Below are 12,361 nucleotides of genomic sequence, written 5' to 3' on the forward strand. Positions count from 1 at the left end.
GAGGCATAGATAAGTGAATGGAATTGCAGAATTCTTCTTTGCTCCAGTATGAGGCTATTCCACAATGGTATTGACTGGATCTTCTAATGTGTTAATCACAAATGCCTTTCTCTTCTCAAAGGCTATTATACTCACCTGATGTCTGGAGGGAAAGGTGTAAAACAATAGTATTCGAGGAATGGTAGAAAATGCTGCCCTTCCTGTATTATTTCAAGATGAAAATTCAGCCCATTACAGGATAAAATAACTTGTGTTTACAAATCACCACAAAACATTACAAAACATGTTCCAGCTGAGGAATTTCTTCAGAAATAGCCATCCTGTGACATGCAGCAAAGAGGACAAAGTAACAAGTGTTTGGGCACATCACCCTCAGCAGATTATCCATCCCACACCACATTGACTTTGAAATATATTGCTCTTCCTTTACCATCACTGAGACAAAATCCTGGATCTCCTTCCCTAGCAATGCTGTGGGAGCACCTTCATTGGAAGAATTGCTAGTAGTTCAAGAGAAAGGCTTACCACCATCTCTCAAGGACAGTAGAGTGTGAACAATAAATACTGGTCTTGTAAGTGAGGCAGAAGTCATGAACGTAAATTTGAAACCTTTGAAACAGCTGATTTGTACTTTGCGAGGTTCCACTAACAGAACGTCATCTGGTTTTGTGACGTTAGCCGAGACTATAAGATGGAGAAGAGGTAGGCCAATTGTGTCATTCTGTAAGATAATGGCTGTCCTGTACCCATCAACTTTGCTATTGGATTCCCATGTCCTCTGATATCCAGGGTCCCAAAATTCTATTAATCTCAGAGCTGAATATATTCAAACTCTGAGCACCAACAAAGTGGAGAGTAACCCTTGATGGAAAGAAATTACTCTTCAAATCAGTCTTGCTCTTTATCCTGAGACTATCTCAGAATCAGGTTTATTATCACTGGCATGTGTTGTGAAATTTGCTAACTTAGCAGCAGCAGTTCAATGCAATACATTATATAGTAGGAAAAAAACAAGATAAAATAATAATAATAATAAATAAATAAATATACATATATTGAATAGATTAAAAATTGTGCAGAAGTAACAGAAATAATATATATTTAAAAAGTGAGGTAGTGTCCAAGGGTTCAATATCCATTTAGGAATCAGATGGCAGAGGGGAAGAAGCTGTTCCTGAATCGCTGAGTGTGTGTCTTCAGGCTTCTGTACCTCTTACCTGATGGTAACAGTGGGAAAAGGGCATGTCCTGGGTGCTGGAGGTCTTTAAAAATGGATGCTGCCTTTCTGAGACACCGCTCCTTGAAGATGTTGAAGATGTCCTGGGGACTTTGTAGGCTAGTACCCAAGATTGAGCCGAATAAATTTACAACCCTCTGCAGCTTCTTTTGATCCTATGTGGTAGCACTCCCCCCCGCCCCCCCAACCAGACAGTGATGCAGCCTGTCAGAATGCACTCCATGGTACATCTATAGGAGTTTTTGAGTGTATTTGTTGACAGACCAAATCTCTTCAAACTCCTAATGAAGTATAACCACTGTCTTGCCTTCTTTATTATTGCATCGATATGTTGGGACCAGGTTAGATCCCTAGGGACCTTGACACCCAGGAACTTGAAACTGCTCACACTCTCCACTTCTGATCCCTCTGTGAGAATTGGTATGTGTTCCTTCGTCTTACCCTTCCTGAAGTCCACAATCGGCTCTTTTGTCTGATGTTGAAAGCCAGGTTGTTGCTGCGACATCACTCTACTAGTTGGCAAATCTCACTCCTGTAACACCCTCTTATCACCACCTGAGATTCTACCAACAATGGCTGTATCATCAGCACATTTATAGATGCCACTTGAGCTGTGCCTAGCCACACAATCATGCGTATACAGAGAGTAGAGCACACACCCCTGAGGTGCACCAGTGTGGATCGTCAGCGAGGAGGATATGTTATCACCAATCCACACAGATTGTGGTCTTCCGGTTAGGAAGTTGAGGATCCAATTTCAGAGGGAGGTACAGAGGCCCAGGTTCTGCAACTTCTCAATCAGGATTATGAGAATGATGGTATTAAATGCTGAGCTATAGTTGATGAACAGTATCCTGATATAGGTGTTTGTGTTGTCTAGATGGTCTTAAAGCCGTGTGGAGAGCCATTGACATTGCATCTGCTGTTGATTTATTGTGGTGATAGGCAAATTGCAATGGGTCCAGGTCCTTGCTGAGGCAGGAGTTCAGTCTAGCCATGACCAGCCTCTCAAAACATTTCATCTATGTGGCTACATTCTCATGATAGAGCAGAGCTTTGCTGTATCAACTGTAATGAAGTTTTGTTTTATCAATGAGTGCTGTCTGGTCCCCTGTCAGTCTTTCTGGCGAGGTGCCCATCTCTGTTCAGGTTTCCCTGGTAGGTTATAACTCTTGGTCCCAGAATAACCCTGGTAAAGATGTTCTTCAGTGATTCTGACAGTCTGGGCCACACTGTGCTGTGAATAAGCATGAACCCCTGGTGCGCCAAATACCACTGACACTGGAACTCAGTACAACCTAACCAGATGGTGGTGAACAGATTTGTGTTCCTAATAAAAGAAAGTGCTCCATTTCCTGGCTTTGGATCCAACTCAGGCAAGCAGCTGGAGATGGGCACATGGCTATCTCCTTTTTGGTTGGGTGATTTGTATCATCTTATAGCAACGTAGGAAATGTCCCTCAAGCCCATCTGTCATCGGATGATTCATAACAACTCCAGCTACCTGTGTCCAAGCCTTTCAAGGTAGAAAATGCCGAAAAGTTCTGTGCCTCTTTGTAAAGAAACCTCTCCTTATTTTGATTCTAAATGGCTGACCCTTCACTTTAGATGGTATCCATCCATTCACTCTGTAATTTCTCTATAATTTTTAGTCACAGTTTCAAAACTTTCAGTTAACACCCAACACTGTTGTATCTAAGCTGAGTGGATGCATGACCAATGCAGTAACTGAAATGCTCCCGTGCACGTAGTTCAAAGTACATTTATCATCTAAGTATGTAGACATGATACAATCTAGAGATTCATCTCCTAACAGGCAGCCCCAAAACAAAGCAACATACGCAAAATGCTGGAGAAACCAAGCAGGTCAGGCAGTATCTATGGAAGTGAACAGATAGTCAATGTTTTAGGCCAAGATTAATGTTGGCTTAGTCCAGAAGTGCTGTTGATGATTGGTGTAAACTTGGTGAGCCAAAATAGTGCTTTGTGTACATCTCTTTGACTTTTGCCAGTTCCCTTTAATTAATGCCCTCTTGTTACTGAATTGTTCACCTTTTCTTGCCATCTACTCAGTTGAAACTTCAGTCAAATCTCTCTTCTACTCCCATTGTGAAGGGGAACGATAGCAATATTTATGCTCTTGCTGCATTTGTAGTGCTTAAGCCTTCTGATGAAATATGAGAACAAAGCTAATCAAGTTGCTCAAGGTATTTAAATTAAATAGCAGGAGGGATTTATGCAGCACCAATGCAGTGATCATCTCTTAACAACTTGTTTGTCTCTTTTAGGACGCTGGTTATTCACTTCAAGAACTCTTCCATTTATCTCGCAGTCAGATAATTCAGCAGCGAACTCTCGCCCTTCAGATGTTGTCACGAGTCATTCAAAAGGTGGGCTTGGCATGCTTCAAAATTCCATTATGCAAAAAGGACTGTCATTGTAGTTAACCAGATGAAGAATACTTAAAGAACTGTTATGTTAAGAACATAGATATGAGAACAGCAGTAGATCATGTTTCATCAGCCTTTCTGCTGTTCAGTGGTAAAATTCTACATTGACTTCACTCTCTTCCCTGATTCTCCCTAATCCTTGTTCTATTTAGTTTCCAAAAGTTTATTGATGTACATAGCAATCAACAAAATAAAAGAACTACCAGTGTCAGAAATTTGAAAAGAAGCAGGTAATGTTGAGGATCTAAACCAGGCCAGGCCACAGATGTACAGATAGATCAGAATTAATGTTCCCAGTAAAAAGCTTTTCATTTGGTACTTAGGGTTCCTGATGATCATCAAATGTCCAGTAAGAATACAAGATTTCTTTTCTACTTGCAAAACCCATTCAGTGAGGTAGAGTCAGCACCCTTTAGAAACTGGCATGCTGACATCTCTTGACTGCGATCAGATGACAGGTCATTGATCTGAAGCATCAACTCTGTATCCTTCTCCACTGTTACAGCTAATGCTTGACCTACTGAATACCCCCGGCCTTTCTGTTTTTATTTTAGAATATACTTAGACGTTTGAGACAAGAAGTGTGAAAGTTTCATGACCCTGACGAAAGATTTACCAACTATGTCCTGACTGGTTTGGTCCCTTTACTTGGTATTGTGGACCCTGGTGCTATCCCCCTAATCGAGTTTAAACTGCTCTTGGGATTTAAACAAGAATTCGAAACACTTCTCTGTGACCATTGGTCATTCTATTAAAGACAGGTGAGTTATAGGCCCCTTGTATTTGATTAAATCTTCGACAGTTCCTTGAACTCAGAACATAGTGATAGAGTGGTACTGCAGAGAAGCTGGCCCTACAGTCCAACTTGTCCACCCTGACAAAGATACTGGGTCTGTCTGAGTTAGTCCCACTTGTCCGTGTTTTGCTTATATCCCTCTTGGCTTTTCTATGTATCTGTCTAAATGTCTTTCAAACTGTGTTATTGTACCCACCTCCACAGGCTCTTCTGGCAGCTTGTTTGATGTACCTATCACCTTCTATGTGGAAAATTCCTCACAGGTCCCTTTAAAATCACTCCCCTCTCATTTTAAATCTGTGTCCTCTAGCTTTAGACTCTCCTACCCTGAGTAAAGGACTGTGATCATCCATTTATTTGCGCCCCATATGATTTTATATAGTTTTGTAAAGTCAGCCCTTTGCCTCCTGTCTCTAGGCAAATAAGTTCTAGTGTATGAAGCTTCTTCTCTTCAGTTCTGATAATATCATTGTGAAGCTTTTCTGCACACTCTCCAGCTTAATGCTATTTTTCCCATAATTGGACAACCAGAACTCCCAAGTGTAGCCTAACCAACATTTTATATGGCTAGTAAATTTGTTATTTTTCTCTCTAAGGCAGGTAGATCTTTCCTTACATAAAGAGACCAAACTGAACACCATACTGAAGCAATTGTCTCACCAAAGCTCTCTATCGGTATACTGAGCCATTCTTCCTTCCACATTGACATCTCCTTTGAGTAAAGGTAGCTGTCACTTGCCATCCCAATTTCTTGCTGTCTGTCTGTTAATTTTCTTGTACAAGGACCCCTCTGCTACCTGTATCCCAGCATTTATGTAAATTTCAGTTAACTTCCTATACTTAACTCCAAAAAGGTTATATTCTATCTGTCCTCCTTCTGACCAATTAATTTGTGTTCTTTGCATTCTTCTTGTAGCTGATCTTCTAATTTGAATATATTACTCTGGATTGCTCCTCTAATATGAATTGCATAGATCTAAAGCCCAAGTACTGGTCCTTGCAGTACTCCAATAAACTAGCTGCTTATTCCTGCTCCCTGTTTTCTGTTCCCAAGTTTTGTGACAAGTTATCCCCAATTCCATGAGCTCTGTGTACAATTTTGGGTAAAAGACTTCGTTGCCTGCGTAATGACAATCATAATTCCAAATATCCATGTGCACAAGTTATTCATTGCTCATTCTGCAAATTACATATTCATATACTAACTTACATACTAAATGTCATTTTCCTTTCACAAATATGTGTGACCCAGCTCAAATGTTCTATAATATTACAAAGCCCCTTTACTATTTCCATAATACTAAATGTGAATAATATTTTCATTAGATGTCAGGATAAATTATCTGTATTTTTTTTGCTTTATTGAATGGTGAGTTAAACTTAGAACATAGAATAGTACAGCACAGTACAGGCCCTTCGGCCCACAATGTTGTGCCGACTCTGAAACTCTGCCTCCCATATATCCCCCCTCCTTAAATTCCTCTATATACCTGTCTACTAGTCTCTTTAATTTCACTAGTGTATCTGTTTCCACCACTGACTCAGGCAGTGCATTCCACGCACCAACCACTCTCTGAGTGAAAAACCTTCCTCTAATATCCCCCTTGAACTTCCCACCCCTTACCTTAAAGCCTTGTCCTCTTGTATTGAGCAGTGGTGCCCTGGGGATGAGGCGCTGGCTGTCCACTCTGTCTATTCCTCTTAATATCTTGTACAACTCTATCATGTCTCCTCTCATTCTCCTTCTCTCCAAAAAGTAAAGCCCTAGCTCCCTTAATCTCTGATCATAACTTGCTTCCTCCCATTCCATTGGGACTGTTCAATCTAGAATGCCAGAAGATCGAGACATGGATCTTTACTATTTCAGCATCTATCTTTGTTACCCTTGGACATTGACCATCAGGTTTAGGATATTTGTCATATTTAATCATTTACTTGACTTTTTTAAAATATTGAATAGCAAACTCTTAATCCTTTGACTGACTTAACTTCATCCTCAGTTTAGGAATATTTGGAATGGACAAATTCTGCCAATGCCGGCAACATCCATGTCTCACAAATGAATAAAAAAGACTACAAAAAAGATCTGCTAGCACGTGAAAGATTTTTCAGAATGTTAAGGAGGGCTGGGCAACTATAATTATGAGGAGGGATACATATATAGATATATAGAGTTGTGGTTGGTGGCGCTGGCTGTGAATGGTGTGGGGATGTTGGGAAATAGTGTAGGTTCAAGTTGGGGGGAGGATCTGGAAAAGGAACCAGAAATGTTGTGTTTTTGGAGACAGGAGGTTGGAGTGAAGTTGAATCTAGATATGGAAAATGGAAAAAGAAATATAATATTGGAAAAGTTTCTAGTGATGGAGAGGAACGTGGGATTTTTTGAAAAGAAGAGGGAAGACTTTAAGGTTTTATTTAAATTTGACCCCGAATACTGTTCTTCCATCGATCCCATTAAATTAACCAGAGAGTTGAATAGATTGTGCTTGTACTTCAGGAGGAGGGAATATGTAATCGCTTGTAAGGATAAGAAACAGTGTGAGAAATTATTACGTTTGAAGCCTTTGCTGGGCAAAAAGCATGTTGCCTAATGAAAATGGAGGTGTTCTGGTAGAGATTTTGATAGAAGAAGTTAATCTCATTTATTGGGAGGCAAGCAAGGTTAGGGAGGTAAAGAGGTTACAAGTAGGTAGAAATGAGGAAAGGATGGATAGTTTATCTGTATTGATATATTTTGATGAGGTGAAGCTCCCTGATAGTTAGTTTGGAGTATGTTTGTTAGAATGTATGAACTTATATTCCACATCCACTTATATGCTATAAATGTCAAAGATTTGGGCATGTTGTGGCAGTGTGTCATGGGAAACTAAGGTGTAGTCAGTATGGTATGAGACATAAGTATGAAGATTTGTGGAGAAGGCATAAAGTTTAACTGACGAAGGGTTTCAGCCCGAAACGTCAACAGTGCTTCTCCCTATAGATGCTGCCTAGCCTGCTGTGTTCTACCAGCATTTTGTGTGTGTTGTTGATAAAGTTTAACTGTTGTAATTGTGGAGAAGAGCATAGTGCAGGTTATAAAGTGTGAAGTGTTTAAGAAGACGGCTGAAGTTCAACAGATTAAAGTATGGTTTGGTGTGTCCTGTGCAGAGGCTTGTCAAAAGTTAAACCGAATGTTGATCAAATATTACCAGACTACGAAGTCAATGTATATATGTTGGTATCAGAGTTCGAAGGTTCAATTTAATGTCAGAGAAATGTATACAATATACTGTACATTCTGAAATGCTTTTTCTTCACAAAACATCCACGAAAACCAAGAAGTGCCCCAAAGAATGAACGACAGTTAAATGTGAGAACCCTAAAGTCCCCCCCCCCCCCAGCTCCTCCCTCCCGCGCATAAGCGGCAGTGAGCACCAATCCCCCTTCCCCCCCCCCACCGGCAAAACAAAAAGCACACCCGCTACCGAACACAAGCGTGAGCAAAGCGATAGCAAAGACACAGACCTTGCAGTTACCCCAAAGACCATCGCAATTCATCCAGCATTCGGCAACCCACAGGTTCTCTCCCCTTAATAAGAGAGAGGGAGGTGTCCCCCATTTTCACAGTGAGTGGGAGACGTAACATCAACCTGCTTGTTTATAATGTTAAAAAGTCCATTTTGTTACTTTTAACGAGCTCTGTGCCAGAAAATTGCAAAGATCTCAGGTCTTAGGGCCCACCACAAAAGATTTAACAACCTCCTTGATGACGCACAAGTCTCCTGCCATGACACCTACCCTCAATCTGCCCGTCTCCAGAGCCCTGAGATCTTGGGCTTCCAAACACTAGGCGCCTCTCAGGCCGACCCCTTGGCATGCTGAACGTTGGTCAGTTCTGAAACCCTGAGAACGGGTCCCATTCCCGCAAAGAAACGAGGTCAGAGTGTAACTTCAGGTCAGGGTCTTCAAAAGAACCTTGAAAGGGAAAAATAAAGATATTAAAGATGGAAATAGAGTTGTTTCCAATGACACATGTAAAGGAGTTGCCATTTAGCGCCATCTTAACTCCGCCTGCATCTCCATTCTTTTCCTAAAGGTACTTTCCAAGTTGATAAACTGAAGTTTGTGATGTTTATAACTGATGCAGTGAATTGGACTCCTCAGACGCCTAGTCGTACAGAGAAAATTAAAGTTATTGTGAAAGCTGCTGAAAAGTATCTTGGTATAACTGGTGTTATGTGGGAAGCTGTAAATGAGGCTCTGATGGGTGGGTATCTGTATTTCAATCTCCTTGTGCAAGTACATAATGGCATAAGGATATTGCAGTGGAATGCACGAAGCCTGATTTCTAATGGTCAAGACTTTAAGAAGTTTGTTTCTGATTTGTCAAATCTTCCTGATGTTATATGTATTCAGGAAAAGGTGTGATAGATTAGTTGGATGAGGGAGTGGTGTTGCCAGTTTTATAAGGAAAAGATAGAACATAGAGATGAGGATTTGAATGAAACATATAAGGCACTTTTTAGTAGAAGTATTTGATTCACCAGGTAGGGGTATTAAAGTGGTTAATTTTTACAACACTTATAGAAAGCTTCCGATTGATTGGTAGAAAGTATTTGTAGTACTAACTCATTATGGATTGTATGGTGTAGGGATTTTAACAACCACTGTGGGGTTGTTTGTAAAATAATTTTTAGATATTTCTCATCTTGAGTGTCTTTATGATGGGAGGAATATGAGATTTAATGTTCATAATAGTTCTGAAACTGTTATAGATTTAACTTTAGTTTCAAACATTCTGATTGGTGTGAGTGTTGGATGTTATGAGTGATAAAACATTGGGGAGTGATTATTTTCCTACATTTATAAGCTTAGGTTTGGATAGGGGATAGGAGACCACTTTTAGGAGGTGGATTTTGGGAGCAAATTGGGAGGAGTTTAATCTTTTATGTGATGAATGTCTGTCAGGACTGAATGCTGAGGATGGTGTGAATTCTTGTAACGAAAGGTTATGTCACATTATTCACCAAACTGTGCTGGAAGTGATTTCTATTAAAAAGGGCATTAATACTGAAAGGCTATACCATGGTGGACTGAGGAGTGTGCAGAGGCAATCAGGGAGAGAATTAAAGCGTTTAGGAAAGTTAAGAAGTATCACTCTCCATGTGACCTTATTAAATATAAATGGGCACAGGCCGTGCTGAGGAAGGTGGTGAAGATTGTGAAAAAGGGTTACTGTAGGTCATATTGTGGTAGTATTGGAAGGGATATTGAACTTGGAGATGTTTGGGGAATGACTAAGAAAATGGGGATGATTCATCGGGGTAATAACATTCTAGTATTGATTAAAAAAGATCATATGATTGTTACTGAAATAGAGAGGGTTGAGTTACTGGCTAGGTCATTTGCTGCAATTCGTAATCAAGATAATTAGTGAAGAGGTTAAACAATGTAGGGAAAAGGTTTTAACTGAATACCCTGATGTGTTAAAAGCCAGCTGTAGCAATGATAGTATTAGTGCTGTAGAGTTTTCTTTCTGTGAATTTAAGAAGGCTATTCATAGTGCAGGTCAGATATCTCCAGGAAAGGATTATATGTTATTGTGTGTTTAAACACATGACTGACAACTCAAGATAATATTAAAATTTTTGAATCGTATTTGGAGGTTAGGCCATCTTTCCTCCCTGTGGAAAATGGTTGTAGTAGTGCCTATTCTGGAAAACTCCCATTGGATCCTTCTAATTATAGACCAATATCATTAACGTCCCATTTGTGTAAACTTATGGAATGTATGGTGATATAGCTTTTGCATTATATTTTGGAAAAGAGATGTGATATAGCTTTTTGACAGAGCAGATTTCAGAAAGGTAGAATGACATTAGATTCAGTTTTATGTTTGGAAGATGATATTAGGAAAGCACAGGTAAATAAAGATTTGTAATAACAATATTTTCTGATATTGAAAAAGCATACGATATGTTGTGGAAGGAAGGTCTTTTGATTAAATTATAAAAATTAGCAGTGAGAGCAAGGTTATATAATTTTTGCTGTGTTTTTATATTTCGATGGCCCATGCAGCTAAGGGTAGGTAAGGTATATTTGAGCTTCGATGAGATAGAGAACGGGATCCCACAAGGCATTATTTGTAGCCCTTTATTATTTAATATTATGATTAATGATATTTTCCCTGAGATAGGTACTGTGATGGGTAAGTCACATTTTGCAGATGATGGAGCTTTATGGATTAGAGGTAGAAATTTCAATTTAACAGCAATTAGAGATGAATAAGGTCGAACAGTGTGAAAATAGATGGGGATTTCAGCAGCTAAAGCACATTCAAAAAGAATTAATAGACTTGCACTTGATTTGAAATGATATGGCCAAGCTCTTGAAGTGTCTGTGGTAAGATTTCCAGGCATGTGGATGGATAATAAGCTGACATGGAAGGCCATATCAGTAAAATAATCAATAGATGCAAAGGAGAATTAAATATCCTCAGGTGTCTATGTGGGTATTCTTAGGGTGTTACACAGAAATCTCTGTTGTTTAATTAGATATTTGTTTAATTAGATCTGCGCTTGATGATGGCTGTGTAGCTTATGGGATCAGCTTCATCTTCAAGTTTAAAATGTTTCGATATGATACAAGCACAGGCTTTAAGACTGTATTGTGGTGCGGTAAGGTCATCTCTAGTTACAGTTTTACTGGTTGAAGTGGGACAATTTACCCGTTCAGTTGCAGAGGTTGAAGCTGATGTTAATAAACTGGATTAATCTGAAGGGGCGGAGAAATGATCACCCTGTTAAAAGTGTGTTGGAGGATTGTCAGGAACATCACAAGAAGAACGTTCTTAGTTTTGGGTGGCTGGGTTCTTATCATGCTCGGGTTTGCTGGGATTATGCCATATATCCCATTGTAGCTTTCTCAGTAAACCCACCTTGTTTCTTTTTCCAACAACTTTAGTTGACTTTTGGTTACATGATTTAATGAATATGTCTGAGAATCTGTTGGTTCATTAATATCTTAAGGAAAATTATTATATGTTAACAATTTTTACTGATGGACCGAAAGATAATTTAACTGGGAAGTTGGTGTGGCTGTTTTTGTAACTGAATTGTGTGGCCTCTGTCAGTTGTGGTCGACCATGGCTTTTGCACCTCTGGAGTCACCGGGAGTGGCTTCTCCAGAGCGCAAGCTAGGGCAGAGTTGATATGTAGATTCATCTGTTGCCCATGCAGTGGGACCCCCTCCTCTCCATGCCGATGACAGGTCCAAAGGAACAACAAAAGTTGATACCGTTTGGTGCCAGCACCGTCGCAGGAGTTGCTGTGCTGGTGCTGGGTACAGCAGTCAGCTGCCTTCGGGACTCCGACTCCAGATTTCTCCTTTGAGTTTACTCCCAAAGCTTTTCCTGTTTAGCTGTAAGGCAGCAGAGGTTTGAAATTGGAGTTTTCCGTCTCCTGGATGAGCTGCCATCCATGGTTAATGAGCCCCATCTGCCCGGAACAACTGGTTTTAAGGCACCAGTGGTCCGCCTTTGCCCCTTCTCCTGTGAGTGAGAATAGCTCCGCCAGGCATAAGAACTATGCCACACGTGAAGGTCAGGAGTTGGACTTGGTTGTCAGAGGCTGTTTGAGATGCACGCCATGAAGAGCATTTGTTTAGCAGTGGGAGCTCGTCCCCACTACCACCCTTCGGCTATGACTACCCTCGGAGCCATTACAGTAACAATAAAGAAATGTCTTACTAACCATTTATCAGTATATACAGCAGAATTGTTTGCCATCATTTTAGGCTTACAGTCAGTAGAGGAAATTTGTCCAGATTCTTTTTTGGTTTTGATTTGTCCTAAAACAGGTTCTTCTAACAGTAGGTCAGATTTACTGCTTTCAGCTCTTC

The 12,361-nt window shown here is 40.1% G+C and overlaps 1 protein-coding gene across 3 annotated transcripts in view; it reads left to right on the forward strand.

Annotated features, from left to right (window-relative positions):
- rpap1 (RNA polymerase II associated protein 1) overlaps positions 1-12,361 on the forward strand; it is a 138,134-nt gene that overhangs the window by 42,154 nt on the left and 83,619 nt on the right. For all 3 annotated transcript variants that reach the window (XM_059953720.1, XM_059953711.1, XM_059953725.1), the window contains exon 10: positions 3,526-3,627. In XM_059953720.1, coding sequence (XP_059809703.1) covers positions 3,526-3,627 — 102 coding nt within the window. The remainder of the gene's footprint in view (positions 1-3,525; positions 3,628-12,361) is intronic.

Source organism: Hypanus sabinus, chromosome 2 (genome assembly GCF_030144855.1).
Source record: "Hypanus sabinus isolate sHypSab1 chromosome 2, sHypSab1.hap1, whole genome shotgun sequence".
NCBI lineage: Eukaryota > Metazoa > Chordata > Chondrichthyes > Myliobatiformes > Dasyatidae > Hypanus > Hypanus sabinus.